The sequence below is a fragment of the Schistocerca gregaria genome, chromosome 6 (assembly GCF_023897955.1).
Source record: "Schistocerca gregaria isolate iqSchGreg1 chromosome 6, iqSchGreg1.2, whole genome shotgun sequence".
In the NCBI taxonomy this organism is placed as follows: Eukaryota; Metazoa; Arthropoda; class Insecta; order Orthoptera; family Acrididae; genus Schistocerca; species Schistocerca gregaria.
The window spans coordinates 431,739,857-431,766,606 of NC_064925.1; the positions used below are offsets into that span (position 1 = coordinate 431,739,857).

The following is a 26,750-nucleotide window of genomic DNA, read 5'->3' on the forward strand; positions in this document are numbered from 1 at the left end:
AAGAGTATCCCAACTAAAACATACAGAATTTTCAGTGCCCTGTGTTATATTTATTTGTCTGTTTAATTACTGAATGATCCTTGGTAAATGCTTTGGGATTATGTTTTCTGTTTGTCCCCTGACACCACTTCATTGAAAATATGCCATTGTTAGGTCATCTCCAACAAAGAGCAGCACATCACAATAATTTCCACATCTGAAGCAGATGTAACACTTCCATATGTTTGTATACAAGTGGGTATTGGCAGCTCATTCAGACAGAGCTCAATTTCAATTACAATAATTAATATTCACATTGTGATTTAATCAGACAACTTACCTCCTGCCAGTGCTTTTGAACAATTCCATTTAATCTCATTGGTTGGTACACATAAGACCCACAGAAAGAAAAATGTATATCTGTGATAAGAGGATGCTGATTTCTTAATTGTACACTGAAAATGCATACATTATCTTTCTTTATTTTAAATATTTTAGCTAGTTTTTCTTGCAGCAACTCTGATTTACTTTTTTCACTGATGTTTGTCTGAAAATAAGAGATATTTTATGAAGTAAGACATTATTCAAATTTTTCCTGACGTATATCATGAACAAAAAACGCTGGCAAGAAGGGCCACAGTGTTGAATGTTGATGAGCTGGCTATTCAGCCCAGAAATTTTCATTCACAATATATTAACATTGCTGTGTACTGCACTTCAAGAAAAATTTTATTTGTTTATTTATCCATGAAATCACTCTCATACACAGGAACAGTATATAATTACTTATCTTCCTATCTGTGTATTCTAGATTTCTGTTTTGAGTAAATACTGCAAAATAAAAGTTGTTCTTTAATACAACACAGTGATATAACTGCCTGTGAATATGACAGGCTTTTAGTTGACTCATATTGTGCTAAATAAAGTTAATGCTTGTTTGAACAATGGAAAATCCAGGCTGGAATAATGACAATATTATGAGGATAGATTGCTACTAACCATATAGAGGGGATGTTGAGTCACAAACAAGCACAACAAAAAGACTGCTAAACATGTGAGCTTTTGGCCAAAATGTCTTCTTCTAAAGTGGACAAGAAACACACATTCACATAAGCACAACTCACACACACACATGACCACTGTCTCTGTCCACTGAGGGCAGACTGTAAGCAATTTCTCCAGTCTGGTCACAGGCTTCATCTATCCCATCAAAGTCAGACCTACCTGTGAAAGCTGTCACGTGATCTACAAATTAAGCAACAACTACTATGTTGCATTCTATGAGGGTTTGATAACCAACAAGCTATCTGGCTGCATGAATGGCTATCGAGAAACAGTGGCCCAACGACAGCTGGACCACTCAGTTGCTGAGCATGCTCCTCGACATAATGTTCTTCATTTCAGCGAATGCTTAACAGCTTGTGCCATCTGGGTCCTTCCTACCAACACCAGCTTCTCTGAACTGCAGAGGTGGGAACTCTCCTTGCAGTATATTCTATGTTCCCTTAACCTCCCTGCCCTCAATCTTCACTGGTCCCTTTCCTTCGCCCACCTAATCCCTCCCCTGCTCCCACACCAGCACTACACAGTCTTCTATTCCAAAAACACCTTCATAGTCTTTTTTTCACTTACTCTACTTCTTTTTTGCTCCCCGTACACCTTCCTCTTCATCTAACCTCATGACTACACCCTGCTGTCCCCAGCATATCCCTGCATGCTCTTTAATGGATCATATTTTTTTTTTCTTTTCATTCTTTTCTTTTTGTACATACACACATACATATGAAGGCAGCAGTAAATTAATAAGTTATTTTATGGAAAAGATAATGTTTTCATAAAGAGAAGAGTGGAGATACGCTCTTCATTTGATTAATTTCTGTATCTTCACCTGTTCGTCTGTTTGTCTCTATAAGTGGTAGTGGGAAAACGTGTGATGCGTTCTGGCATGCCAGTATTGTTCAAAAATGTGTATTCCATGCATACATTAAAAAAGTGTTATAAAAGTTATTAGGGAGACCAAGTTTATATATAGATATTTATATAAATAACCCCCTGTGTTCATCATTTCGCCCGTCCTGAGAATCCTGCACTAAGAGGATCAAAGCAGACAAGAAGAATTTGAATTAGCACCGCTGGAGCAATTCAGTAAAAGCATTGTCATAACCAGCTCTATGCACATCAGAGATAGCAAGAAAAAGTACGTAAATTTAAATGATGAATACTGATCTTAACTGTATTGAAATAGAAGGTGTGTTGATATTAGTGCCAGTTAAGATTCACCCAGGATATATGTCCCTTTCAATGTCTTTCAATTATTCTTTCCAATTAAGTTTTTTTTATTTATTCAAGACGCAATTATTAATCAGTTTCCATTCCATTCCATTATTTTGCCTGCTCCCCCACCCCTTCCCTCCTCCCCTCCTCCCCTTAGATGCCACTGGCAACTGTTTAAAGGATGGTGCCAAGCGGAATATGACCAGACCTTTCAGTTGGACAGATAAAAATTTTTTGACGTGGATGATTCATTCGCAATCCCAAGTAGAAGCATCGGTAAAAAATGTGACGAATGTAGTCAGCGAGCTGCAAGACATATGCAAAAAGTTAAGTACAAAAGTCAAGTCTAAGAGTAGACCAGTTAAATTTAGAGTCGAAATTTCCCAAAAATAACAGATAAGATATGTGCAGGTATAAAGGAAATAACTCAAAAAGCTGATGCGAGGATGCTGGGTAAGGGCAGGACCTTTGCTGAAAAGGTAGTGTCAGAGAGAAAAATTTATGTAAATACTGTAGAAGAAGCTCTAAAAGAGAAGGAAAGTCAACTTCTAGCTAAAATAGATCAGGTTTAAAGGAAGCAGAGGAAAGGTTATGAGGCAGTATTGCTAAAACTACTGACATTTCAAAACAACATTTGATAGAAAACAAAAGCATGCTTTTGGAGAAGTTAAGATACTTTCTCTGGTTAACAACAATGTGGGTCTAGCCTGTCAAAGGAAAATAGCGAAAGTTGCAGAATGCAGCAGCACTTGCCAGCAGCTGTAACTGTCGAGCAAGTGCAGTTACCAAGTGCTACGCCACAAGTGAACATAAACTTGCCTGTCACTGATAGTACGGTGTGTTTGTCAACATTACTTACAGGTAAGAGATTACTCAGGCATTGGCAATTTCCAATATTTACCTTTGAAGGGAAAAGAACACACCCTATGGTCTTTATCAGGGCATTTTGAAATGTTTTACCTCACACCAGGACTGAAGCCCAGAAAATTAGATTTGTTGTTGGGTACACACAGGGTGATGTTCTGCTATGGGCTATGGACATGGCAGAATGTTGCCACTACTATGAACAATTTGAGAGAGCCTTTCTGGATAAATATTGGTCTAAGGCCATACAAGAAAGGCTAAGATGTGAAGTATCCAATCAAGTTCCATTCAATAGCTAACATGAAAGCATAAGGGAAATTTTGAAAAATATTTGAATAAAAGTAGATACTGGACGAACTCGGTATCTCAAGTAGATGTGTTGAAAATTTTAAAGAGCCATCTTCCTGCCCACATTAGGGAAACACTCATTACCTTTCCAGAACAAGACACAAAATACATTCTGTCTGTACTGGACTCAGTAAATTTGATATACAAAGAGAGACCAGTACAACCCAAGCTTGTTAATATGCAGATAGGGCCACAGAGATATGTGGACCAACAAATGAACAACAGATTAGTTGTACAACACGGACAGCAACCTTACTCCACACAGACCTATGGTAACAAGAACAGTAATCACAATGGCAATGGAGAAAGGTGGATATAAAAGAAATGGCCAAAAATTTAGCAAAAACAACTACAACGGGCAAGTAGCATATGGCCAGCCAGTACAATATGTACAGACTCAAGCTGCCGGCAATAATCAGCGGATCACTTGGCAAACACAAAACAATACCAGACAGCTGAATAACCCCACAGACAGCAGGATTCTGCCAGCAAAATAATGCACATATGCTGAATAATGTACAGAGACAAAGAGAATTTCAGTGGAGATCTGCTCAGGATACTAATTGCCATAATCAAACACCAACAGACCATATAGTGGAAGTTATGCCTAACCCAGAGACCAATGCCATCACGACGCTGGAAAACTTGATCATGGTAGGCCCCTGTTCTGTGGCCCTGGAGGAGAGTGGGAGCATGAGCTTGATTGAAACTTGCTTTATCAGATACGACCAAGGTAGTGATGTAAGAGATGATCTGTATCAGGGTAATGAGGGTACACAGGAAAACATGACAGAAAGCAAGGCACAAGCTACTATTAAAGCAAATATATTTGATCTTGATTTATCCATTGTGCTTAACACAAGTGCTACAACTAATTTCCTGTCACATGGATTTTTTCAAGAACTAAAGAAACATGGACTATACCCACACTGCCAGTGCAAAATTGCAAGGTACAAACTGCCACTGGTCAGAAACTGAAAGAGTCAAGACAGAAGCCTTAATTCCCATACAATTAAACAGTTTTCTGTATGATGCAATTTTTGATAGTAGAGAAATTAATAGTTGATTGTTTTATTGATTTGGGTACATTTAGGATATACCAAGTATTAACTGATACAGGAAAAGACCAATGTCATTTCACTGTAAATAAGCAATTATTTGTAATTGATGTAATGAGGGGAAGTACTAATAGATGTAAAACTGAAGTTACTCACAACTTAGAAGTTCAATTGGTGAATCCCATAGTTATGTTTGTCAATACATACAATAACGAACAGTAGGCAGCAGAAGAAGTAAATATTGACACAATAAGCACAAAGGTAAGTGCTTGCCTCAAGAACAGCAACTGGAACTTGCTTGTATACATGTATTTGAAAAACGATCAGGTATCATTAAGGATTTTGTGTACAAAATGGAGGTGTGTAATCATTATGTCTCCTCATGATCTGGGTGAATGCCTTTTTAAAATGGTAGAAAAAGAGGGAAATCTCATCCCTAAAGTAATTAGCTTTGCCAGCCACACCTTAGCCAAAGCTGAACATTCATATTCAGTTATGGAGTCTGACAGTTCGGCTGTAATTTGGTCCTTTAAAAAGTTTGAATATTTCCTTTGGGATAAGCACACAAAAGTATATTGTGACCACCAATCCCTTTTGCTTTTGTTAACTTGTAAATTGTTACACCAACAGATAGAAAGGTGCTGATGGATCTTCAAGAATTCGATTTTGAAATGGTGTACATAAAAGGAAACCAAAACATAATAGCTGATGCTCTTTCTTAATTACCATAGGGCTTAGAGGAATTCAACGATCTTTTAGAGCAGGAGGATGAAATAAGATCTATGTTGATGGAAGAAAAAACACTCTGACTATATTATGTCTACATGTGTAAACACATGGAGCAATTACAGCAGGAAGACACACACTGGAGTAAGGTAAGAGTGAAACTTGCACATTATGGTGATGAAAAATTAAAAAGGTTTTTCAGTATTCACAAAGGTGTTCTGTTCCATAGGAACAATCCTGAACAACAACAATGGCTTGTGTGTTTGCCAGATGAATATGTGGATGTTTTATCTTATACATTTGCAATACTTAGGGCCATTATGGCATTGCAAAATGCAGTGGCAAAACAGGTAGATACTGTTATTTCTCCAACCTCAGACGAAGAGGCGAGAGGGGCAGCAGCCTTTTCTGTAGTTGCAGGGGCAACAGTCTGGATAACTGACTGATCTGGCCTTGTAACACTAACCAAAATGGCCTTGCTGTGCTGGTACTGCGAACTGTTGAAAGCAAGAGGAAACTACAGCCATAATTTTTCCCGAGGGCATCCAGCTTTACTGTATAGTTAAATGATGATGGTGTCCTCTTGGGTAAAATCTTCCGGAGGTAAAATAGTCCCCCATTTGGATCTCCAGGTGGAGACTACTCAAGAGGATGTTATCAGGAGAAAGAAAACTGGCATTCTACGTGTCAGAGCGTGGAATGTCAGATCCCTTAATTGGGCAGGTAGGTTAGAAAATTTAAAAAGGGCAATGGATCGGTTAAAGTTAGATATAGTGGGAATTAGTGAAGTTTGGTGGCAGGAGGAACAAGATTTCTGGTCAGGTGAATACAGGGTTATAAATACAAAATCAAATAGGGGTAATGCAGGAGTAGGTTTAATAATGAATAGTAAAATAGGAATGTGGGTAAGCTACTACAAACAGTATAGTGAACACATTATTGTAGCCAAGATAGATACGAAGCCCACACCTACTACAGTAGTACAAGTTTATATGCCAACTAGCTCTGCAGATGACAAAGAAATTGAAGAAATGTATGATGAAATAAAAGAAATTATTCAGACAGTGAAGGGAGAAGAAAATTTAATAGTCATGGGTGACTGGAATTCGATAGTAGGAAAAGGAAGAGAAGGAAACGTAGTAGGTAAATATGGATTGGGAGTAAGAAATGAAAGAGGAAGCTGCCTGGTAGAATTTTGCACAGAGCATAGCTTAATCATAGCTAACACTTGGTTCAAGAATCGTGAAAGAAGGCTGTATACATGGAAGAAGCCTGGAGATACTGGAAGGTATCATATAGATTATATAATGGTAAGACAGAGATTTAGGAACCAGGTTTTAAATTGTCAGACTTTTCCAGGGGGAGATGTGGACTCTGACCACAGTCTATTGATTATGCACTGTAGATTAAAACTGAAGAAACTGCAAAAAGGTGGGAATTTAATGAGATGGGACCTGGGTAAACTAACTGAACCAGAGGTTGTAGACAGTTTCAGGGAGAGCATTAGGGAACGATTGACAAGAATGTGGAAAGAAATATAGTAGAGGAAGAATGGGTAGCTTTGAGAGATGAAATAGTGAAGGCAGCAGAGGATCAAGTTGGTAAAAAGATGAGGGCTAATAGAAATCCTGGTAGAAGCTGACGTCGAGGAAGATCATTTTGGATTCCGTAGAAATGTTGGAACACATGAAGCAATACTGACCCTACGACTTATCTTAGAAAATAGATTAAGGAAAGACAAACCTACGTTTTTAGCATTTGTAGACTTAGAGAAAGCTTTTGACAAAGTTGACTGGAATACTCTCTTTCAAATTCTGAAGGTGGCAGGGTTGAAATACAGGGAGCCAAAGGCTATTTACAATTTGTACAGAAACCAGACGGCAGTTATAAGAGTCGAGGGGCATGAAAGGGAAGAAAGTGGTTGGGAAGGGAGTGAGACAGGGTTGTAGCCTATCCCTGATGTTATTCAATCTGTATCCTGAGTAAGCAGTAAAGGAAAGAGAAGAAAAATTCGGAGTAGGAATTAAAATCCATGGAGAAGAAATAAAAACTTTGAGGTTCGCCGATGATATTGTAATTCTATCAGAGACAGCAAAGGATCTGGAAGAGCAGCTGAACAGGATGGATAGTGTCTTCCAAGGAGGATACAAGATGAACATCAACAAAAGCAAAACGAGGATAATGGAATGTAGTCGAATTAAATCAGGTGATGCCGGGGAAATTAGATTAGGAAATGGGACGCTTAAAGTATCAAATGAGTTTTACTATTTGAGGAGCAAAATAAATGATGATGGTTGAAGTGGAGAGGATATAAAATGTAGACTGGCAATGGCAAGGAAAGTGTTACTGAAGAAGAGGAATTTGTTAACATTGAGTATAGATTTAAGTGTCAGTAAGTCTTTTCTGAAAGTATTTGTATGGAGTGTAGCCATGTATGGATGTGAAACGTGGACGATAAATAGTTTGGACAGGAAGAGAATAGAAGCTTTCAAAATGTGGTGCTACAGAAGAATGCTGAAAATTAGATGGGTAGATCACATAACTAATGAGGAGGTATAGAATTGGGGACAAGAGAAATTTGTGGCACAACTTGACTGGAAGAAGGGATCAGTTAGTAGGACATATTCTGAGGCATAAAGGAATCACCAATTTAGTATTGGAGGGCAGTGTGGAGGGTAAAAATCGTAGAGGGAGACCAAGAGATGAATACACTAAACAGATTCAGAAGGATGTAAGTTGCAGTAGATACTGGGAGATGAAGAAGCTTGTACAGGATAGAGTAGCATGGAGAGCTGCATCAAACCAGTCTTTGGACTGAAGACCACAACAACAACAACAGCAACAACAGTCAAAGAGTACTACAGAAGGTAAGAAAGTGTATTGTTTGCCAGAAAGCAAAACATTCTAACATCTCCAACCAGACAGAACTATATCCAATATTGGCTAATATACCTCTAAAAGACCTATTGTTAGATGTAGCTAGATCCTATCCCAGAGGTAAGGGGATAGTAAAGTATATAGCAGGTCTGTAAGATATTTTCACAAAATTCTTGAAACTGTATGCTGTGCAGAACAATACAGCCAGTTCAATTATAAGATGAATTAAAAAGGATTATTTTGCAAGAGTAGGAAAACAAGAAATAATGTTAACAGATAATGCCTCATATTTTGTTGGATGTAAATGGAAATGGTTTGTAGATTCCAACCAAATCAAATACATTTTATTATCCAAATTTCATCCTGAAGCATCCCCCACAGAAAGGGTGTTTAAGGAATTTAGCAGGTTTGTGAGGACCTATATATACCATAAACATACCAAGTAGATTGAATATGTCACTCCTTTCTTACAAGTTGTTAACAACTTTCCCCATACATCAAATGGATTTACATTGAATTAACTGATGTTCAATTGAGAACAGGTAGACGAGTGGGAAAAACCTTTGCCCAAGATACCGATACCAGAATTATCACTTAATGACAAAATATGACAAGCAGTGATCAACCTTGAAACCTGGACTAAATATAGGAAAAGAATTTATGACAGAAAGCTGAAATGTACAACACAATTTTATATAGTACAAAAGGTGTTACTTAGAACACATCCCAAATCCACAAAAACTGGAAAACTGAACTATAAGTGGCAAGTACTAAAAACTGGACCATACATAATTATTAAAATCCCCTACCTGGGAGGATACAGATTGGTACACATGAACACAGTTAAAGACAAGGACCACCCACACAAACACTTGAGAATGTTTATATATTGAAGAAGGGCCGTAAACCCTCAAAGTTTTATATATGTATAATAATATTATGAGAAGGAAAGTTGCTACTCACCATATCGCGCATGCACGCAAATGCAACTCACATACATGACTGCAGTCTCAGGCAACTGAAACCACACTGTGAGTAGCAGCACAAGTGCACAATGGGAGTGGCGAGTGGGTGGGGGAAAGGAGGAGGCTGAGATGGGGAGAGGGAAGGATAGTATGGTGGGGATGGCAGACAGTCAAGTGCTGCAGGCTGGGTGCGGGGCAAGGGAGAGGTGAAAGGGGGGGGGGGGGGGGCAAAAAGTGGAAAAGGAGAGAAATAAATAAAATAATTAAATAAAATAAATAAAAAAAGACTGGGTGTGGTGGTGGAATGATGACTGTATAGTGATGGAATGGGAGCAGGGAAGGGGCTGGATGGGTGAGGACAGTGACTAACCAAGATTGAAGCCAGGAGGGTTACGGGAATGTAGGATGTATCACAGGGAAATTTCCCACCTGCGCAGTTCAGGAAAGCTACTGTTGGTAAGAAGAATGCATATGGCACAGGCTGTGAAGCAGTCATTGAAATGAAGGATATCATATTTGGCAGCGTGTTCAGCAACAGGATGGTCCACTTGTTTCTTGACCACAGTTTGTCGGTGGCCTTCATGCGCACAGGTAGCTTATTGATTGTCATGACTACATACAATGCAGCTCGGTGGTTGCAGCTTAGCTTGTAGACCACATGACTGGTTTCACAGGTAGCCCTGCCTTTGATGGGATAGGTGATGTTAGTGACAGGACTGGAGTAAGTGATGGTGGGAGGATGTATGGGACATGTCTTGTACCTAGGTCTATTACAGGGTTATGAGCCACGAGGTAAGGGATTTGGAGCAGAATTTGTTTAAGGATGGACAAGTATACTGTGAAGGTTCAATTGACAGCGGAATACCACTGTGTGAGGGGTGGGAAGGATAGTGGGCAGGACATTTCTCATTTCAGGGCCACTGAGAGGTAATCAAAACCCTGGAGGAGAATGTAATTCAGTTGCTCCAGTCCTGGGTGTTACTGAGTTACGAGGCGAATGATCCTCTGTGGCCGGATGGTGGGGCTTTGGGAGATGGTGGGAGACTGGAAAGATAAGACACAGGAAATTTGTTTTTGTACAAGGTTGGGAGGATATTTATGGTCAGTGAAGGCTTTAGTGAGACCATCGGTATATGTTGAGAGGGACTGCTTGTCACTGCACATGTGATGACCACGGGTGGCTAGGCTGTATGGAAGGGACTTCTTGGTATGGAATGGGTGGTGGCTGTTGAAATGGAGATATTGCTGGTAGTTAGTAGGTTTGATATGGACAGAGGTACTGATGTAGCCATCTTCAAGGTGGAGGTCAACATCTAGGAAGGTGGGTTGGTGGGGTGAGTAGGACCAGGTGAAGCAAATGGGGGAGAGGTTTGGGATAGCAAAGATGTCATCAATGAATCTGAACCAGGTGAGGGGTTTAGGATTCTGGGTGTTTAGGTAGGATTCCTCTAGATGGCCCATGAATAGATTGGCATAGGATGGTGCCACGGGGGTGCTCATAGCCGTACCCCAGATTTGTTTGTAGGTAATGTCTTCAAAGGAGAAGTAATTGTGGGTGAGGATATAGTTGGTCATGGCAACTAGGAAGGAGGTTGTTGGTTTGGAATCTGTCAGGTGCTGAGGAAGGTAGTGTTCAATAATGGTAAGGCAAAGGGCATTAGGAATGTCAGTGTACAGGGGGGTGGTGTCAATAGTAACAAGAAGAGCACAATGTAGTGAAGGGACAGGAACTGTGGAGAGTCGCTGGAGGAAATGGTTGGTATCTTTCATACAGGAGGGTAGATTCTGGGTAATAGGTTGTAGGTGTTGGTCTATGGTGCAGAGGTTTTCTCAATGGGGGCACAGTAACCGACCACAATGGGGCATCCTGGGTGGTTAGGTTTATGGACTTTAGGAAACGTGTAGAAGGTAGGAGTGTGGGGAGTCATAGGGGTGAGTAGAGAGATTTGATTTAGGATACTGGAAAATCACATTCCAAAATTTATGTTGTTAGTTTATAAGGAAAATTTTGTCAAATGTGTAAATGATAAGATGAGTGGATGTAACAAGGAAGAATTTTACTTTTATGTATCCAGGGATGATGCACACAGCCCAGTTGTAAACAAATAAATGAACTTGTGGAACGAACAGTAGCGTGTAACACAATACACAACTCACCATGACATTAGTGGTATCAGAGCAACACAGCACATGCACATTGGGGAGCAAGCTGGTCAACAAACCACAAGCATGTGTGTGCCAGAGAGACACAGCTGAGAGTGTTAGAGCACCCAAAACAAACAAACATTATGAGCTACAGCCTGCACTAGTATTTGTGAAGCCTATTGCATAAATGGGGACATAGAAAATTATGGGAGAGTCATATTACAACTATGACTATCTACACATTGCGCATATACAAAGATAAGTTAAGGAATTATATACATGGAAAGGGACCCTAAACTATGAGATATTTACTGAAGTCATGCTACTATATATATTATATCTATATGTGTACAACATTTACAAATTTAAGTAGTGAAAGTACATGTACTAATCATATTTGAAGGACCAGAAACTGAATAAGAGGTCACACCATGCCTATAATATGCTTTATTTTTCAGATTTATAAGGTAAGTAGGAACGCAAATGTGACATTAATTAAATGTTTTGAGATAGCATGGCTGCACACTGCAGAGAAAGAATACATGGTTGAATATATGAAAAAGGTATAGTAGCCATTGAGTCACTATACACTTATCTATGAAGATTTAGTTTTAAGTCAGTAGTAATTTTTTTTCTTCCAGGGTATGAAGCATTGACACACCCTTAGTGAAGAAAGATAAATGCTTGTAGAGTGTTAGGTACCATATAAAAATAAGAAATGACTACACTGCAAGATAAATATAGTTATAAGTTAAGGTTAAGTATGAATGTGTAAGTGTGAAAGAATGTGAAGAGGAAAACAGTTGCAGTATGTCATGTATCACATTGCTGAACTAAAGCTAAACACTAACAAATAATCCAGGGGTCGAATCCAAACTATTGTGAACATCGACTACCCATGAAGTGTCAAACACCTGAATTAACATTGAAATTTTTATGCATGTTTGTTACTTATGTAAACACTGTTTTACGCTTACTGTACATAACATATTGTATTGATGATACAACTCTGTATACCTCAGCACATGAAATGGTTATCCTTTATACAATGTACGTCACAAGCAAATACTGAGCTGCACATTTAGACACTGAATAAGTATTTGATATAATTAGTACATCAGATTTGCATTGTGTTTATAAACAACGAACTATTTTGTTCTTGGTATCACAGTTAAGTTTTGTAATAATATGTAACTGAGCACATAAATGCCTTTCTGCGGAATCTGCCCAACCCTGTAGTATGTAGATCCTTCCTGGAGAATGCTAGAGAGGTGATGTCATGCGTAGCTATTTGAGCAGCGTGTAGTGACTATTTTAGCGACTATTGTTTACTTCTTTAATTCTTTGGAATTGATAAATATGCTCCAACAAGAAGTCACTGTAAATTGAAATGAAATGTGTTCAATTTATGCCATACAGGAAAACACAATCTATTATTGTATGAATGTTATGTAAAGAATGTAAAACCAAATGAGAGTAAAAAGTGTACCCATATAATTGGAATTGAACAATGTAATGAAATTGTAGTTTAAAAAAATGTACTAAAACAAAATGACTAGCAGATTATAATGTATAGAAGCAATGATAATAGCATGTCAGCAAATGAGTAGGAAGTGTATTTTGTAGATGTATTTGTATTTTTTTATGTTATGTATATGGTATGTGAAAAGGACACAACAGAAACTTTATGTAACACAACTGTATGAAAGATGCTCAAAAACAAAGTGCAGAAACATATGAAACCTGGCTGCAAAGTGTTAAGTGTGCATGAGATATACATGGTTGTGCATGTGATAAACTGAAGATGGCAATTTTTTGTGTAACATGAATGTTCTGTGCTCGACAATGTCATAAGAACTTGAATTTTCTGTGCTCGACAATGTTGTAACAGTGGTTATATGGCTGGTGTCCCCACTGAATACGTGAGAGCGACAAGGTGAAATAAAGTCCTCAGGCCACTGATATGGAAATCAGTTGTCACCATATCGAAGATTTCACAAAGGATCACGCCGCTGATTGCCGCTGCAATGAAAGCTACTGTAAACGCCTGACATGGATACTCTGGGCCTCATACTGAATGTGTGAGCATGAACTAGTATGATAACGGACATGCAGCTATGTGTGCATGCTTCCCAAGCTAAACACTGGGCAGATACTGACTGACAACAATGGGACTATGTGGTTACAACAAGCAATTTATTAGGAGAGAAAATTTATGTATATATGTTTTAAAAGAAGTTGACATGCCAGTACAAATTGATAACCATACAAGATAACTATAATGGCTGAAAATACAGACTATGCCCATACTGGCCTGGATCATCAACCATCAAAAACAGAAATAATCTCAGACATTGCACACCATTGTATGATGTCAGTGCACAGTGGGGGACAACTGTAATGGATCGTATTATTTTGTCTATAAAGCTAACAGTAAAGTAATAAGTTACGGCAAAGATAATGTTTTCATAAAGAGAAGAGTAGAGATGTGCTCTTCATTTGATTAATTTCTGTACCTTCTTCTGTTTGTCTCAATAAGTGGTAGGGGGCAGACGTATGAAGAGTTCTGCCATACCAGTATTGTTCAAAAATGTGTATTCCAAGCATACATTAAAAAAGTGTTATAAAAGTTATTAGAGAGACCAAGTTTATATTTATATAAATAACCCCATGTGTTCATCATTTCGCCCGTGCCAAGAATCCTGCACCAAGAGGATCAAAGCAGACAAGAGGAATTTGCATGAGCAGCCAAGGGGTGATCCAGTAGCAACTCTATGCACAATGGAGATAGCGAGAAGAAGTACATAAATTTAAATGATGAATATTGATCTTAAATGTATTGACACAGAAGGTCTGTTGATATTAGTGCCAGTTAAAGTTCACCCAGGATATGTGTATCTTCCAATTTTTTTAACTTATTCTTTCCTATTAAGTTCTTTTTAATTATTCAAGCACCGATTATTAATCAGTTTCCATTCCATTATTTTGCCCCCCCCCCCCCTACTCACTGTATATGCCACTATTCAACTCCCACAGGCAGCTCCTTACTGTCTCCCAGGCCTTATGCTAACCCCTCCCCCTCCCCACCCTAGCCTCCTCCTTACCCCCAATCAGATTGCACCTCCCGTCATGTGCAGTAGTTGATCACAGTTCAGCCTCAGTGGCAAGAGACGGCCGTCACGTGTGTGTTATTTACTTTAGAAGAAGGCCTTTTGGCCAAAAGCTCACATATTTAGCAGTCTTTCTTTAGTGCCTGGCTGAGACTCAACATCTCCTCTATAGGGTGAGTAACAATCTACCCTTTTCATAGTATTGTCACCACTTCTTGTTTGGAATTAAATGTAATGAGAGAAATCTGAGCATATGTGTATACTTCAGAAAGGTATATTAGATAAATGAGTTCTGTTGATAGTTGGCAGTCTTTTTTGGGCAGAGGATGCTATGAAGCCATTAGAGAGGTGGAGGCCGACCTTCCAAAGAGTAGTACACATGGCTAGGAGGGCCAGGTGAAGCAGTTGATAGAGAAAGTGTCAAGGCTGTCAAACAAAGTTTATGGTTTATGTGGCTATTGACCTTTCAGTGTCACAGCTGTATGGTGAGTGATTACATTTACTCCTGCCATTATTTGAAACTGTCAACTTATTAATGAAACTGGTCAGTGATACAATCTCACTATTTAGTAAAGAAAGTGAAACACTTATTTAATTTACATCGTGATACAATAAAACTTTCTGTGCAACAACCCATTTGTAAATCTATATTTATAACATACATATTATTAATGCAACATATGTACCAATATAAAATGCATGTATAAAAATTATTTTTACTCAAATTATGGAATTTTAAGTTGTCATACATACTTTGTGTATTTGTGTAACAGAGTACACTGGATACAACTACTAACACTATTATTATCAGTATTAATACTGATTATTGAAACAATTTAAAACACTAAACTAAAATAAGTGAATATGTATGAACTGCTTTTGGTTATGGTGTGATTGCCATCTTTGTCGTGTACTTAGGAGTTAGATGTCTTGGTGTGGAGAAGTAAGAACAAGTCGGACATGTTTTTGCAATAATAGTATTTGTTGGTGTATGATGTGTTTTGGAACTTGTGTTAACTGGATAAGCTATCAAAGAAGTAATAAAATGTGAAAAAAATGGAAAATGTTCTTAACTATGTATATTAAAAAACTGAAAAACTGAAACCTGTTTTGCAAGCAGGGTCACACTACTGGATACACTGTGCTAACAATGAAAATGAACAATGATTGCACAGTGACCAGACGCCAGATAAAAAATTATTTCTTTCAACATAAATTTCAAATTACGTGGTGGGTTCCAGTACAGTGTTTTTCAATATGCTCCACAGTAAGCTGTCACAAGGAGTCAAATGGGGTGAATAAGGAAGCCAGTCCATTTCTGCACCAGTAAATTTGCAATAATCCATTGCATGACTTTAGTCCCAAAGTAGCCATTAGGAAAGTGAACCACCTGTTTGGTGTGAAGTGATTGCCTGGTCAATTCTCCCGCACTACCTGTGTAGTGACAAATTGTTCCAAAATTGTGATGTAACATTCACTATTGATCATACCTCGCACAAAAAATGGGCCGATGTTGTCTCTGTTGCATATTGCAACCAAAACTGTAACTCTGGGAGAACACAGTGGTTTCTCTTCATACAAATTTGGTACCCCATACCACCAGTTTTGTTTATTTATGATGCCCTTCAGGTGAAAGTGTGCTTTATCTGAGAACCAGGTGTAGCCAAGAACAAATCCTTCATTATCAATCACTGTAAGAATCTGGTTGGCAAAGTCAGCCCTCTGTTGTACAGCTCAAACAGGTATGGCCCCCTCACTTTGAGTTTTGAACAGAAACACATGTAGGCTCGATCTCAGTACTTTCTGTGTGCCGGAATGTTCAAACTAGTCTCTCCTGCTGCATTTCTTCAGACAGATTTCCTTGGATTTTGCTGAATAATTCCAGAAACCATGGCAACATTTTCAGGATTGGCTACAGTTTCCCGGCTAGATTATCAGCCACACTGTCTGTCCACGTCAAATCATATTTGAAAACTGTGACTTGTTGCTGTAGGAATGTGTTCTAACTTGGGGTATTCCAGTACCAGAAAAAACATGTTATGAAATGGAATACATGATTTCAACCTCTTCCTTTGGTATGCTAACCTCCTTTCAAGTTTCAACAGTGCAAATGATTGCTCTGATCTGTGGCCCACTATTTATAGCCACTACATATTGCAACTACAGTGCCCTCTGTTAGCAGGTTTTTGAATTACTTCAAAACTTCTATACAACTTTTATATACAATTCTTACACTTTTCACAATAAATATATATTTTGTTGCATTTATCTAACAATATTTTTCATGATATTTAATTTTGAAATCAGGTACTCCTTCGCTGGATAAGAGATTGGTTAGAATCTCCTCATCAAACACACCAACTACCAACAATACCTCCATTTTGACACCTGCCGCACATTTGCTATCAGGAAGCCCCTTCCGCACATTCTAGACACTGTGATCAGTGCATCTGTAGTGACGAGCAGTTTCTCTCCAAATATGCCTTTGCAAACTGAAAGACACTCCACACCTTGCCCAGGAACTGATCTCCTGCACCTTGTGTACCCAGTCATCTACCATGCTCCACTTACCGACTAACTGTCAACAAAGGGGTGCTCCACCCATGACTCATTACCACCCAGGACTGGAGTAAATGGATCACATTCTCCACCATGGTTTCAACTACCTCACATTGTGCCTTGACATGATAAATTATTGCCTCATCTCTCCCACAGAGATATTCTGCCAACCACATCACCTATCCAATATCCTCATTCGTTCCAATTCCACCATAACTTCCAAACCCTTCCCTTAAGTCTCAGGCCCCTTTAAAAGACCTATGTGCCAAACCTGTACCATACATCCTCCCACTATTACCTGCTTCAGTTCTGCCACTAGCATTTCCACCCTATCAGAGGCAGAACTGCCTGCAAAAGCACCAATATAATTTACCAACTTAGTTACTGCTGTACACATTCTACATGGGCATGACCTCTGACAAGCTATCTGTCTGCATGAATGGCTACCACCAAACTGTTGCCAGTTTTCAAGCATGCCATGGAACACAGTGCAGTCAGCTTTAATGGCTGCTTCACAGCTCCTTGTATGAACACCAGATTTTCTGAATTTTGCAGATGGGAACTCGGTCTGAAATGTATCTTTCATTCCTGCAACCCCCGTGGTTTCAACCTTCGCCAACCTCTGTCCTCCACTTGCTTCTCTTCCATCCCCTGTACCACTCCATCCTCACACAAGCATTCCATTCCCCAGCTCATCTGTAAAGTCCCATTCCTTTCTCTGTTTCTCTCCTCTCTCCTCCCTCCTCCTGCTCCCCCTTCCAGCACAGCTCTTCCAATGCTACACCTAGGAGCACATGATACTGTGCCCTGTCATGTTCCTGCCCACTTCCATAGGCAGCATCACGATATCTCCCACCACCCATATGCCACGGAGAACTTAAATGTCAGGGATTATAGACTTACATCATTTTCATATAGAGTTAACATGGGAAAAGGAGGAGATGCAACACATGTAAAAGTTGGAGACAAAATAAAAAAAATATTGAAACAAGCAGTTGTTGTGTTGATTATGACCTACAAGCATGTACTTGTGAGCTACTACTGCAGAATACTTCTCTGAAAACTGTAACAGTTAACAGATTCCCTCTAGGAAACTTTAATTTATGAGAAGTCTAGACACATTATTGAACTACCTGTCAGACAAGAAGAAACAGTTAGTAGTTTTTGGAGAGTTTGGTGTATATTTATTAAAAGATATGTACAGGAACAATGAAATACAATTTTTTGAGTGTTTGAATCTAATCAGTAGTCAGTTTTTCAACTTGTGTGCAGAAAAATAGTAGGACACTGATAGATAACAATTTTATAGTCAGTGCTCAGCCTGAAACAGTTAATGTGTACCCAGTTGATAATGGACCATCTGATGATTATGCACAATTAATGGAAACAAACAGCATAACACCTTGTAACCCCATGGCAGACTCATACAAAACAATGAGGCTTACTAATGAGAGCAGGATACAATGTTTTAAGAGGAAGCTAAAATGGGTGGAGTGGGATGAGGTATATGTAGAAAGAGACACTAATGTCAGATTCAATTTATTCCATAGTAAATTTGTGGAAATATTTGAAAGTTGTTTTCCTAAAAAGTTATCCAAATATTCATTTAAAAAAAGTAAGCCATGGGTAACTAAGGGAATTAAAATCTCATATAAGAGGAAGAGGGGAATTTATGTACCGGCCAGAGTCAGTCAAGATCCAGCATTACTTGTGTACAACAAAAAATACTGTAGCATTTTAAGGAAAGTCATTAAAATATCCAGAAGCTGATATGGAAGAAATTAATGTAAGTTGAGGCCAGGTGGGTGGTGAGAACCAAGGAGATGGGAACTAGCACTACGACATGTCCTTGGTTCTCGCCACCCACCTGGCTTTAATTTACATTAATTTCTTCCATCTCAGGTTTTCTTCACTGGAACTACTCTTTGCTTCATTCTGTTTTAGTTATCTACATCTTTCTTTGTCTTTCCCATGTGTTTTTCACCACCCCCTTCCCACCTCTGACCATACAATGCACTTATCTTTTCACTCTTATCAACTTGTGCATGATGTTTTAGCAGTACCCTCTGTCTTGCATATTACCCTGTCTTCCACTTTTAAGCTCTCAGATTTTCAAATCTTGTCTGATGCAGTCCCCAACAATCAGTCTTTCTTTCTCATCCTGTATGGCAAGTCTCCCCTGACCTGCAGTTCTGGGTGACTTTCTCAAAATCTACCCCTTTTCCTAGACCTCTCTAGTCCTTTTCCTTCACTCTTCTTCCTTCCCCTTCCACCCTTCTGCCTGAAGAAGGAGCCACTGGCTCCAAAAGCTTGCAAATAACAACAGTTTTATGTGTGTGTTCAGCCGCCACTTGGTGATCCAATTAAATAATTTTATCAATAATTCATATATATATATGAATGAATTGCTTTTAAATGTTGTTGCATGGTTAGGACTAAAATAAGCAGTAACTGTTTGGGCTGACTCCAGCTATACAACGCAACACCAGGATTGCAGATATCTTGTGTGTGTGTGTTATATGTAATGTGGATATCATCCACAGCAACACTGGGGCCATCATGGTTGGTGTGGAATGGGAAGTGTTTGAACGTGATAATGATAATGACAATGGCAGTTGCTGGGAGCAGTTTTGACAACCTGGACTACACAGCAGCAACTATCACAACTATGGCTGTGTAGATGGAGACTTAGTGACTAGGTTACATGGACATTGCTCCTATGCTTATATCATAATAACAAAGTGGTTAACAATTAGCTGTTTGTAGTACAGATACCATAGGACCAGTAAATATGAGAAATAGATTGGTCATAGTGCACATTTGCTTGCTTCTACCTCAGACTTTTCTCAACTGTCAATGACTTTTTTTACTTGGATAGAGGTGCTCAGTTATGACCAAGGCTTTTGGGAGGTTTTCCTTGTCTATAATGAACACATGACACATATAGTTTGAACAGCCACGTACCAAGATTTTTGTTAAAATAAATGTTTCAATTCCACTTGTAAAACACAAAAAAATCCCATCTACTGTTCAGCACATCTTCTTTGTGCCAAGCAGCAATATATAATTATATTGTGATTTCATCCCACATTTTCCATTGTATGATCTATATACTTTCAAATTGAGAATATAATGATTATTAGTCAAAACCAACTTTGTTGTTAATATTAAGAAAAATAAATGCAAAGTTCTTAAGTAACATCATTTGAGAAGTGTACATAAAATATTTTGTGATTTTTTAAAATGTCTAACTATGATGAATATGTGTGTTGTTGGCCTATGATAAATACCCATGTATGTACTTCCTTTTTCACTGGTGTAACATGGTGAATGATTTGCTGTTTGCTGTGTCCTTAGAGAGCTGTTAAAAATTATAATACTTTTATCAATCTGTGTTTAGCTTGCAGTTACGATGTTAATGTATTTTTGTGCCATTTGTGTGGACTATTGAATTTAAAGTTCTAAAATATGCACTGATAATGGAAAAGTAAGTGTGGCAGTGAATTCTGGATGACTTGAACAACAGAAATACCACTGTTGAAAACTATAGCTACTTTGATGGGTACACAGGTGTGTAACAACACTTTAAGAACTCCACTTACCTTGCTGTAGCTTTTACTGATGAAATCCTCATCTGACAGGCCAGACAGTCTGATGGAACCTGAATTGGCAATAGCATTATGAGAAATATCTCTTACAATAACTGTGACATTGGCTAATACATCAACTTGGCCATGGTGTTGGTCATAAACTTTGAACTGCAGAGCATACCTGTTGAGAAATAGGACATATTCATTATACCGCACCTAAACTTTCCACCTACATCGGAACATGCACTGAATTGAATTCTCATAACAAATAAAAACTGAGCAGTGGGCTGGGATTTAAACTCAAATCTTTGTCTTTACAGATTAGAATCTTGATACATCACACTGCAAAATCTTATTGGAAAATTCTTATTCTGTCAAGTACTGTTTCATGTTTATTACATTCTACAGTTTTGTTTCTGCATAATATATGCCCTACATGTCACTTACATATTGGCTTAAGTCTATGTCACTGTTTAATCTCAATTTAGTAAGCACACAGAATTTTATTAAGAGCAACAATAATTCTTTTTCAGTATATGTCTTCTATGTGCATAATCATTGAGAGTATATACATTCAAGAAAGGACAAAGATTTTTAGTTATTTAAAAAGTTCTGAATAATTTATAATTTCTAGTTGCCTTTGTGCGTGTGTGCATGTATGGTTTCCTTTTTTTGTTTTCATTCCTGAAAGTTGTTACACTCCAAGAAGCATTTCTCCAATGTAGCCAATGTAGGACATTGTAACCTTTTCAACAATGCACATGAACAACTAACTATTTCAGCACCATAACGTTGCAAATGGTACTTAGGCCTACTGTATAAGCCACTTTAAACTGTTTCAAATTTAGGAACATTATATGAGAGGGTCTTTTAAGATTTTATTGAATATGAATGGAAGAAAGACAAGTACTTATCATTTGACTACCAGTATCTGAGCTTGTTGTTGACTCTGCTGCATTTTAATTCTGTTCTATATGGAAGTGCATACATTATGTCTTTTGAAGACTTACAATTAGTCTATTTGTGGCATTTTACTCATACACTGCTTCAGCAAATCTTTAGCAGAGACAGTAGTATCTAGGCCGATACATTATGCAGATTATGGACACTTCTAAAATGTAACAACACACACACACACACACACACACACACACACACACACACACACACACACACACACACTTTATTTTTGTTATACAATTTGCCAAGTATAATCGATTCATTTGGAAACCATTGCCCAAATGTGGGCAGCGACTGAAAACAAATCTATGAGATTACAGCTACAGTCAACAAATGTTCTTATATGTGGCATCTCACCATTAATGTCAGAATTTCAGGAAGCAGATTTTCATGTATTAATCTGTTGTTACTTTGGAATCCCTTATTCTAGGTTGAATATTCCCTGATCCCGTACCTGGAGTGACTTACCATTGATTCTAGATGTGTACATATTACCCTTTCTTTTTTTGTCCTAACTCTTCCTGTTTCCCATTAAATGCTGGATGTTTTTGATTGTGAAAAATACTTACAAACTATAATTCATTAATTTGTGTTTTTTGGGAACCTGATACAGAGACTAGTAAGAAGATATGTATTCCTTCATTCAAATAAAGTTGCTTTTAATTTTGAGCATCAGCTTTGAATCAAATAGTGGGAAGATGTTTCCTTACCTTCCTGCATCTATGCCTTGTTCCATTTTAATCATACCAGATCTTTCATCCAGAATGAATTTATTATGCTTCTGCCCATGCCAAAAAAATCTTTTGTCAGGAAAATCCCAGTCATCAGCATCATCAACAAAAACTCTGCCAATTTCAGCTTCTGAAACATGGACCTACAAACGAAAAATTAAATTTGAAAAACTCAAAATGATATAAGAATTATTAGCTTTATCTGTTACATCTGTAGTAAATTTCTACAGCAGTGTGCATTATTTTTACAGAAGTAGGCTCCAATCTTGTTTCACGTATCTTATATTTCAGAATTGTCAAATGTATATCTACCTGTTTTTATTTGACAGGAAAAATCTGTTTGGGGGTAATGCAACATAATGAGCAACAACAGATGGGGAGGGTACTCAGTCCAAAAAAAGCTTTCTTTCAATGTATGCATTGTATTCTAGTTTAGAGACAGTTTGAGAAAATTTACAAGATTAAAGTGACAGCCAGCACTTGCCAACAAATTAGATATATGTTCATATTTTTTTCATTTCTGTAATTTAAAAGTGCAAATGCAAGTGAACACCTTCTGTTAGATGTAAATAATTAATCTTCTGTGATTTTTCGATTTAGAACAAATACATAAATCTGCAGAAAGGCTCTCTTACCAGAGGAGAGTTTTAACTAACTTGATATTATAGGGTGTCTGTTTCCTGTGACAATTTTAAGTACCTGTATAACTAATTTTTCACATTTTTTGTGAGCAAAGAACTTTACTGACTGAACCAACAGGTGCTAAATAGTAGTTCAAAAATGCACAGCCTTAGTGTATGGCAAAGGGAGCAAACTGGAATCTCCCAGATGGAAGCACCCCTGCTAATAATTATTTTTTTCTTTACTTATTTTTCAGTTTACATACACTGATCAGCCAGAACAATATGACCACTGAAATGCTATCAATATAAAACCACCCAGGTGATAGTAGCATGACCTGGTGAGGAATGACTGCTAGTAAGGCACTTGCAGGGTACATGCAATAACTGTGAGCATGCTGTCTATGTGTAGAATGAGAAACATGCAATATCTATTTGAGTTTGACTAAGGGCAGATCATGATGTCCTGGAGGCTTAGCTTTAGCATTCCAGAAATTGAACGACTTGTGTGGTATTCAAAGAGTGCTGTGGTGAGTGTGTTCATCAGATGGTGAAACTGTGTCCAGTAGTCGTGGGGTTGGGCAACCACCCCTCATTACAGATGATGACCATTATAGGCTGGCAGACTGGTAAAACAGGTCAGGCAGACGTAACATCAGACTTTAATACTTACCAGAGAACAAGTATGTCTGAACACACAATGCACTGAATGCTCCTAATGATGGGCCCCTGCAGCCAATGACCCAAGCATGTGCCAATGTTAACACAATGACATCAGCAACTACATCTGAAATGGGCATGACCATTGGCAGTGGATGTTGGCACAGTGGCAGAGCGTTGCACGATCTAATGAATCCTGATACTTTCTTCATCATGCCAATGGGAGGGCGCATATCTGGCATCTTCCAGAGGAACGGCTCCTTGACATCTGTACTATGAGGCAGAGATGAGCTGGAAGTGGCTCAATTAGACTCTGTGGAACATTAACATTAGCATCCACTGGACCAGGCACCATGACAACCAAAACCAAGGAGCAGCATACATTGGTAGAAGACCACATACACCCCTTCATGACGATCATATTTCCCAACGGTAGTGATATTTTTCAACAAGATAATGCACCAGGTCACAAGGCCAGAAGTGTGATGGAGTGGTTTGAGGAAAACAGTGGTGAGTTTCAATGCTGCCTCACCACCCTCCCCCGCCCACCCTCCAACCCCCCACCCCCACCCCCAGCTCACCAGGTCTGAATCCAATCAAACACATCTAACCATGCCAAATGTGGAGATATCGGCTATTGGGTAAGTGGTCACAATGTTCTGGCTGACAAGAACTTTCTAAGTAATGTACATGTGGTAGGTGGTCAAATATTTCAAAGCCTTAACTAAGCTCTTCCCCATTTTGATCCATTATTTTAAAACTTTGTTAATTAAAAGATATGAAACTTTGAGCATTTTACTACAATATAACTTTGCAATTTTTGTGTGAGATAGTATGTATTTAGGGACATAGTGACACAACAATTAGAAAAACTGGTATTCCACCTTTTCAGTAACATATTCAATTTCTGTGAAACTAATTAATTTATGAGATAATAAACACTTAGGTCTGTGACCAGCTGAATTTTTCATTATAAATTATACCTCAGTGCTTGTTAGATTCTGATCTTTGCTATCACAATTTTGTTGGCCAGGATTTTATACACAAACTGATATACTTTTATTAACCAAGTCAGCTGTTAATCAAGATTTGTGTATAATTTTCAGTATTGTGCTTGTACCAGTAAATGAGATATTCCCTATGTGGATGTATAAAATACTTTGAAAACTTTTCCAATTTCCCAAGCCACCACACATTTCATAAACAGAGTTACTGTCAATACTTAATAGTACATACGATGCAGAAAAATCTAACCTGGCCATTTTCAAAATGTTTGTGTCATTTCCAAGTTCACAATACGTTTATACATCAGTCTTCAGTTTCAGACCAGCTAGCACTTGTGCAACACCAATGTGGGATCTTGAGTAACCACATATGCTGGGTTCTGTTGTAGTTGGTTCTTGAGCTTGTGGGTGATCTTTACAATGTTGACTTCTGTGTAGAAACACAGCTGCTCACTGTTACCATGTTGACAACCATATAGCTATTCCATATTGGCAAAGCTCATATTTAACACTTCTATGGAAATCTTTTGACAGTGTGGATATGACTTGCATGTAGGTATGGATTATATCACATATTCTTCTCAAGTAGTGACTGTATCAGTTATTTTGAACTGATGGAGTTGTTTACATCAAACTGGTATCATATTATGAACTTGATGTTCAATCACCCCAGTGAATATCTCAAAACTCATTTGTATACACTGTTTACATAATTTACACCCATCTTGGTGAAGAAAGACTGTAACTTTAGACAGTGATTATGTTGTTAATCCCACTCCTCTTTACAGTGAAATGGAGACATGGAGGTATCTACTCGCATAAAACAATCTGATTTGAAACCAAATTTGGTCTTCATAATGTTTGTGGTGGTAATAAGTGTAGAAAAGTCACATCACAGGGAGATCTGTATAGTGTACATAATTTGCTTTATTTCTAGAAATCAATTTCTGGCTGTTCTACAAGAATTTGGTCATTGAGACTCTGAAGTGTTCAATGGTCAATGCATTGTTGCATGTGCTCGAAACATGATGAGTGCCACAATTTTCACCACAACCAAGAGCACATTGCTTAAATACAAGGTGTTTGAAAAAGAACTGCTTAGTTTTAATGTGTCCTAGAATCTGTACAAAGTGATATACACAAATCTAGTTTGTGGTGTTTCATTCATCAACTCTTGAAGTTTGGCTACCCTGCTGTTGGCAGGTCTGCTTCACCTTGAAATGGCACCAGAACTGTTTTGTTCCACAGCTCCCTCAGTTCAGTCCAGGTGTGCATGCAGTGCCACAATTTTCACCACAACCAAGAGCACATTGCTTAAATACAAGGTGTTTGAGAAAGAACTGCTTAGTTTTAATGTGTCCTAGAATCTGTACAAAGTGATATACACTAATCTAGTTTGTGGTGTTTCATTCATCAACTCTTGAAGTTTGGCTACCCTGCTGTTGGCAGGTCTGCTTGACCTTGAAATGGCACCAGAACTGTTTTGTTCCACAGCTCCCTCAGTTCAGTCCAGGTGTGCATGCAGTGCACTGCAGAGGAACAGTTAATTGTCATAGCTGCAGAATTTTTGGGGCAGAGCATCCACATGAAGTTATTCAGCATCAACATGACTCTCCCAAAGTTAATGTCTGACGCAGTTTGATGGAAGATTGTGCGAATGATCCTTTCATTTTTGTAGAAAAAACAATAAACGGTGATGTTTACTGTGAATGTTGACATAGTATGTCTCTCCCCAAATCAAAGATATTGAGGTGGAAAAGGGGCTTGTATTTTTCCAACAAGATGGCAGCTCACCTCATTGCTGTAACCATGTGTGTGCTGCTCTTGACACTCACTTTACAGGAAGGTGGATAGGCAGGACTAGCCCAATACCATGGCCACCACAAAGCCCAGAAATAACCCGACTGTACTTTTTCTTTTTGATCCACATAAAAAATGTTGTGTACAGTGAAAAAAATTAGAGACATCAATCATATTAGGCAAAGAATCATCGTGGCAGTTAGGACAGTTACACCTAAAATTTGGTGAATACTTGGCGAGAAGTGGATCTCACGTTGACATTTAAAAAAAAAAAAAAAAAAAAAAAAAAAAAAAAAAAAAAAAAAAAAAAAAAAAAAACTTGAAGGAATTCTCTTTCATGGAATTTTTCATTAATTTCCCCATTAAATTTATACTGAAAACTAAGGGAGTTCTTTTTCAAACACCCTGTATATGTTCACAGATCAAGACTATTTCAGAACCAGAAGAAAGTGACAAAAATTACTTTTCCTGGAGAAAGCC

At 38.2% G+C, this 26,750-nt stretch overlaps 1 protein-coding gene across 1 annotated transcript in view; it reads right to left on the minus strand.

Annotated features, from left to right (window-relative positions):
• LOC126278901 (neural-cadherin-like) overlaps nucleotides 1-26,750 on the minus strand; it is a 794,973-nt gene that overhangs the window by 108,225 nt on the left and 659,998 nt on the right. The window contains exons 12-14 of the mRNA XM_049979176.1: nucleotides 22,166-22,329; nucleotides 20,508-20,676; nucleotides 320-526 (exon numbers count right to left, since the gene is read on the minus strand). Of these exons, the coding sequence (XP_049835133.1) occupies nucleotides 320-526; nucleotides 20,508-20,676; nucleotides 22,166-22,329 (540 nt within the window). The remainder of the gene's footprint in view (nucleotides 1-319; nucleotides 527-20,507; nucleotides 20,677-22,165; nucleotides 22,330-26,750) is intronic.